Raw genomic sequence first — 6,421 nt, 5'->3', positions numbered from 1 at the left:
TTGAATAATTAACACCCCAAACATCTACAGATTTATAAAGGAAGCAACCATCAAATTAAATCATCTATTGAGTTAAAATGAAATCACGTAAAATCTAAATTTATATCGGCCTCCTAATAAATTAACTAAGGCCATTTGAGGAGTATACTCTAGCTTGGTAATGGTAACATTATAAAAAATTTATGAAACATTTATACTAATGCATGTAATTATCTAATTATGCATGTAATATTGCCAAATTTACATCAAATTTGATGATGCGTTTTTAATATTACTATTTTAAAAATCACATCGTAAATGGGTAAGTATTCCACACAAATGCAAAACAAAAGCTAGATAAAACACATACGCAATCTCTATACCAACTGCATAAACAGTGTAGGCCTATTTAAAATGAAATAAACCGTTGAATTATTTTGTTACGCTCATAGTTTCAGGCTGCTTTGTAAAGATCACAACATAAAGACTTATTTCAAACAGCCAATCACGGCGGAAAACTAAATGTTCCTGACCAATCACGAGGCTACTTTTTTTAATTTGAAGCCAATAGGCGGTGAGTATTTGGGCGGACTTTTTGAATTTCGCTACAGGACATTTAAAGGAAGCGATTCGCCCCAAACCGTGAATGTAAACATTTAAGTATGGGACAGCGTGAAATCCCAAAATCGTGTTATTGGGCTTACAGAAAGTTTAAAGTAATCAGTTTCACCCAACAATGTTTAATAGTAAAACAATGGCTTAGTCGACTACGTTGCCTACGTGATCTCTGACTGGGCCCTTTGATCATAAAGGCTCCGATGGGCGTGACGTAAAACACTGTGGGCGTGGAAACGATTTAACATCAACAATAAGAAAAGCTTAAGGAAGCAGATAACCGTAGTCAATCTCGGACAAGGAAAATATGTTAGTGTACCATTCAGGTAAGATGATCAGCTGTCTTTCCATTTTAATGTTAAACTTGGTTTAATAGCTACAATGTTTCATATAATGTTGGAATATTAATTAAAGCGTATTTTGGAAATAATGTTAGGGGTGAAGGAACAAAATAGTATTTGTTATAAATTATGCAGCTAGCCATATATACTGTCTTACAGTCTAACAAACGCCAGTTCGCCAATATACGTATTTCTTTCCAAAGTTAACGTTAACTAGTAAATTGTATTGACAAATTCGCTAATTGTGGAGCGAATGTAGTCTAGCTGTATATTCTAGAGCTAGCCGTCTTTGTTGATGTGACTGACGAAGCTACAGCTAGCTATCTTAAGTAGCTTTATTGCTAGTTATATTGTTTCTGTCTCACTTTCAAAGTTAGCTATCGTTAGCTAGATTGATAGAAGATAACTAGCGAGCTAAATCTAGTTAAATATCGTTTCTAACGTTAGCTAACACAAGACAGGAAGTGTTTCGTTGGCTATGTTCTTATACTAGAGCTGACGTTAGTTGTTTTTGTCAACGGAATACAGTCTATCACGAAATATGTCAAATTCAAACGTTGCCAGAAATGATCAGGCTAATACCGCATCTAAGGATATATTAAACTACGAAACTTGCAGGTCAATTTAAAACTGTATGAAGTGGATACGGCGAGTTAGCAAGATATCCAAGGCAAGACTGGGTTGTTAGCTAGCGAATCTACCCTAGCCCTTCCCCCCATCGTCGGCGACTTCAACAGTACTGCTTGCTTTCTCTTTGTTATCAGCCTTACTACACCACTGCTATTAATCAGAAGTGACGCTATATTCGTTTGTTTGCTAACGCTAGCTATGTGTGTATTTTGCTACATGGGGGGGTTGATGAGATATTCCCCGTGTTTTATAAGGCGTTAACCAACGAAACATAACACCAAGCCCCAGCTGAAGGGGGGGATGGATCAGACCCTGACCCCTCCTCCGTACCCTTCGCTGGTATGTAGGACAGCAAAACATTTACTAATTTCGGTACGTTTTTATTGTGGGAACAGACTGAGATCGCCAAAGCAAGACATGGAAGCCTTTAAACTTATGAAGCAACTGAAGACAAATTTCGAACAAGAAGCTCACTATCTGCCGAGGGAGAAAGGGCTGAACCTGATCGAGTCCTCCCTGGAGGTAACCTAATTTTAAAGCGGCCTTTGACCATTTCTGTACCTACCAAGAGTTCCCCCTGCCCGAAAGCTGCAATAAATACCAAGCGATCATCTACCTGACCGCAAGCTCTTTCGTCAGCCTTTGTTTTTTATTTTATGCTCCAGTTTGTCTTTACAAAATCCAGCTATGAGATTATGGTTGATTCCCTTCAGAATATCAGTGTTCGTGGCTGCCACCAATAAGATGATGATATTGATTACACTGGAATTATTTTAAATGCCGTATCGAACGAAAAAAAATCTACCTTTCGGGAATCGAGCGCTATCAATTTCTTAAAGGATTTTGTTGATCTGTTCTTCACCACATTAAGCATTTTTGTGTTTCCTCCCCCTCAGAATGACAGACAAATCTCGGCACGGTGTCGGGACGCCAGGGTTGAAGACCTCTGGAGCCTGACCAATTTCTTCGGTTATAGTACCCAGACCTTTGTACAGGCCGTCAATCTGTTAGATAGGTTCCTGGCCATGATGAAGGTGACTATTGTATTTATGCTATTAGTAATCATTGACCTTTAAGATCATTACAACAACAACGTACTTAAGAGATACCATCAGTTTAACATAAGAAAAAAATGCTGTTTGTTGACATGATATATTTTGATATGTATGGTACAGAGCCCTACTTGTTAATAAACACTGGTGTAAGGAGAGGTAATTACATTGCATTATTTTTGGGCTTTGTGATACTATTAGTGGATATGTATAGAGGTATTGTGATTCATGTCATTTTTGAAATAATTATCAAAGTTGCCCAGATCTTCACAGAGAAAATATACAAATCTATTTCCAAAGCATTTTCTTAAATCTGTATTTTAAATTCGTATGCTGTCATCGGTGATAAGGCAAAACATTTGTTGTTTCTGCTACTGTGCTTGTGGTTGCAGAGATAAGCAAGGCACATTTTGAACAGTCTTGACATTTGTTTTGAAAGCAGATGTGGCAGTTCACATTATTATTTCACAATAATTTTGAACTGAAGCACCACAAAAAGCAATGTAAGCAATGTGTTTTTCCAAAGGGATGGTTTATGGACAGAGAAGCTTTTACATTTCCACTGAACGCATGAATGATTTCTTGCTCTCTTTAATGTCTCCTTCCAGGTCCAGCCAAAGCACTTATCCTGCATCAGCCTCAGCTGTTTCCATATCGCAGCTAAAGTGGTGGAGGAGGAGTGCAATATTTCATCCACCCATGACCTTATTCGCATCAGCCAAAGCAAATTCACTGTCTCAGACCTCAGCCGAATGGAGAAGATCATTTCGGAAAAGCTGAATTTTCAGTTCAAAGCCATCACAGCCTTAACCTTTTTGCACCTCTACCACGAAGTGACTCTTTTACATACCTCAGAGGGGTAAGTGCACTTTATTATATATTACAAAAACAACAGAGAGACTGAGTTTTGTACACTTTCCACCAGTTAAAAACAAAAAAAAAAACAGGATTGATCATTTGGGTGAGATTATGCATATTCAGTAAGCAGAGATGAGCAGTCCCCTGTATGTGGGTAATTGTAATGTAACACCAAGTGTGACAGGGGTGTAGTCTGCTGGCACAGAAACATACAGAACATTTACGATAAGATCTGCTTCGCCACAAACACTGTTACGTAACCCCGCTGTGTCCTTCGTCAGCCGTTGCGCAACTTTGTTTTACACATTTCTCCTCAAATCCTCTGGGCACTACGATTTGACCGTGACTTTTTAATCCTCTTCTTTCTTTAAAGGAAGGACAGCCTGAACCTCGACAAATTGGAGGCGCAGCTGAAAGCCTGTCTTTGTCGACTCGTATTCTCCAAAGCCAAGGTAAGAGCAGGCTTGCGCCTGCAGGCCTGCTTTTTATGCGAAGGCCTTTCGAGTCTGCACGCGGGCATACACGGGACAGTCGGTCTAATGGGCATCTTTCCTGTGTTCTCTTTCAGCCGTCAGTATTAGCGTTGTCCCTCATCGCCCAAGAGATTGAAGCCCTCCAGTCAGCGGACTTGTTAGAAATTGCACAGCATATTCAGAGGCACCTAAAGGTAAAGATGTGAATTTCAGTCAGTGCGCTGACAGGAGTCAGCGACTTACTACTTGAGCTATATTTTTCCCCTTTTGAAGCCTGCTTAGCTTCACACTTTTCCATGTACGCAAACAATATGGAATTGAATTCAAATAATCAGTTTCAGTGTAGTGGGCATAGGTGGACTTGATGTAGGTGCATTGGCTTAAGGACTTCATATCATCTGCTGCCTTTGAGTAGTATGTGTGCTATCTATTCATTAGCTTTCTCAGTTCTTCACCAACATTTAGAAATAACCCAAAATCGAAACATAATTTAAAGCTATTGTAATTTAAAAATAATTTTTGTATTTCTGTAACCTATGAAAGTAACAATATTAAAGTTCTCTCTCTCTATGGTAACGAAAGTGTGCCTATCCCTGAAAAAGTAGATAACTTCCAGTGTGACATACCCATTATTTAAACTGAATTATGCACGGACATCAAGTTCCCTATCGGAGAGTAGTTAAGGATCAAAATGTAGTACTGACAAGGCTACAGACGGAAAATTTGAAGGCCCGATGATCTGTTACATGGTATCGTTTACACTTGGGAGCCTGCCCCAGAAAGTTTCTGCTGACCCACATCAGTTATGTAACTAGATGTCCAATGTTCTGATGTTGCTCTCTCCAGATCGCTGACGGGGAGCTGCTGTACTGGAGGGAGCTGGTAGCCAAGTGCATGATGGACTACTCTTCACCTGAATGCTGCAAGCCAGACAACAAGAAGCTGGTTTGGATCGTGTCCAGGCGGACGGCACAAAATTTGCACAGTAGCTACTACAGCGTTCCTGAACTGCCAACTATCCCAGAAGGCGGCTGGGACGAAAGCGGAAGGTAATCAAAAACATTCGCACTCAAGAGTCTGTAAACACAAACGAAATTGTCACTTCAAACGCAAAGCACACTTACACTGAACGGTAAAGCTGTCTGAAAAATGGAAAGGAGGATCTTCATTTCTGAGCAAGAGCGGTGTATACAGTCAGGAAATTTTACTTTATTCCTGGAAAATCCCCAGTACGCCCGGACTGACGTTGGTGACTACAAGGGAAGTCCTGACGTGGCGCGAAGTGTAAAATACCTGACGACACCTTCCCTGTCTGAGTGCCGGTTTCAGTTACTGTTGTGTTACCACAGAAACAGTTCCTGAATTCATAGTTCGCATATGTTCACGCACGTCACTGCTCTGCCCGCCCCGCCTATGTTAGCCCTACCTAGCAACAATCTGTGACTTGCCACACTCGCAGGCGTTCCCACCGCATGACACAATGTGTTCAAGTCACCAGTCACGTCCTGGCCTCAAACCTTCCCAGCTGATCTCTTACTCAATCACTCGGGTTGCCGAGAGAGAGAGAGGTTACGAGAACTGAATCTGAGCTTTCCATAACCCTTATGACGAGGCCCGCTAAGATTCTTGCCCGACGTAACGACAGCAGGGGAAAACTGAGTGCTGACGCAGACGCGTCCGAGGAACAGCGACAGTTCTCGGCGACTGACAGTGACGGTGTGCAGGTGTGGACGGGGTTAGTAACAGACGTTTCTCTCCTGTTGCAGCGAAGACTCCAGTGAGGACATGAGCTGTGGGGAAGACAGCCTGGGCAGCGACTCAGAGGGGCCCTGCTTCCCGCCACGCCCCCGCCGCCACTCCTACGGGCACACCTAGGCCTCGTCACGGCACGTCCGGACACAGAACGTCGCTCGCCGCGATCAAATTACTCGTTAAATTCATCAGGGTTGTTTTATACTTTGGACATACGCAAATCTCTTGTACTTTTCACCCACAAGTCCATATACTGTACATGTTTTTTGGTTGCGTTTGACGTTCTGTGGGGAAACATAAATAATTACATTGTCCTGGCAGCTGAGTTTACTCAATCTTGATTTTTTTTTTTTGTAGCTGTAGTGTAGGAACTGATACCTGTTTAGATTTGCCACATTCCAGGTGACTAACAGCACAAAGCTGAAGTGCAATAAACTTAAAACAAGGACTGTGCAGTACCAGGCCGCTGGCTCAGAACACGTACCTTGTACTTTTTTTTGTATAATGTGTGAATTGTTAAGGGCGGACGCGGTTTTCCACCGTCCTTTGTATTGTGAAAGTTGAGTATTTCATAAGTATGCATGGTGTTGTGTGTTAGTGTGAAATTGAAAGAAGAAAAAACTGCCAACCTAAGTGTGAAAAGAACAGTGTGTATGTAATTCCTTATTATATGGGGAAATAATATTGACGGAATGTGTCATAAAAAAGAAAAAAAAATGTA

General features: G+C 41.2%; 1 protein-coding gene across 1 annotated transcript; it reads left to right on the top strand.

Moving 5' to 3' along the window:
* Positions 1–857: 857 nt before the first annotated feature.
* Positions 858–6,347, top strand: ccng2 (cyclin G2). The gene is made up of 8 exons (XM_036529162.1): positions 858–920; positions 1,961–2,087; positions 2,462–2,599; positions 3,226–3,476; positions 3,849–3,927; positions 4,044–4,142; positions 4,795–4,997; positions 5,715–6,347. The coding sequence occupies exons 2-8, from the start codon at positions 1,983–1,985 to the stop codon at positions 5,821–5,823; spliced, it is 984 nt and encodes a 327-aa protein (XP_036385055.1). The 5' UTR covers positions 858–920; positions 1,961–1,982; the 3' UTR covers positions 5,824–6,347.
* Positions 6,348–6,421: the final 74 nt, after the last annotated feature.

The sequence above is a fragment of the Megalops cyprinoides genome, chromosome 5 (assembly GCF_013368585.1).
Source record: "Megalops cyprinoides isolate fMegCyp1 chromosome 5, fMegCyp1.pri, whole genome shotgun sequence".
Classification (NCBI taxonomy): Eukaryota; Metazoa; Chordata; class Actinopteri; order Elopiformes; family Megalopidae; genus Megalops; species Megalops cyprinoides.
This window is presented reverse-complemented; position numbering and strand designations above follow the sequence as displayed.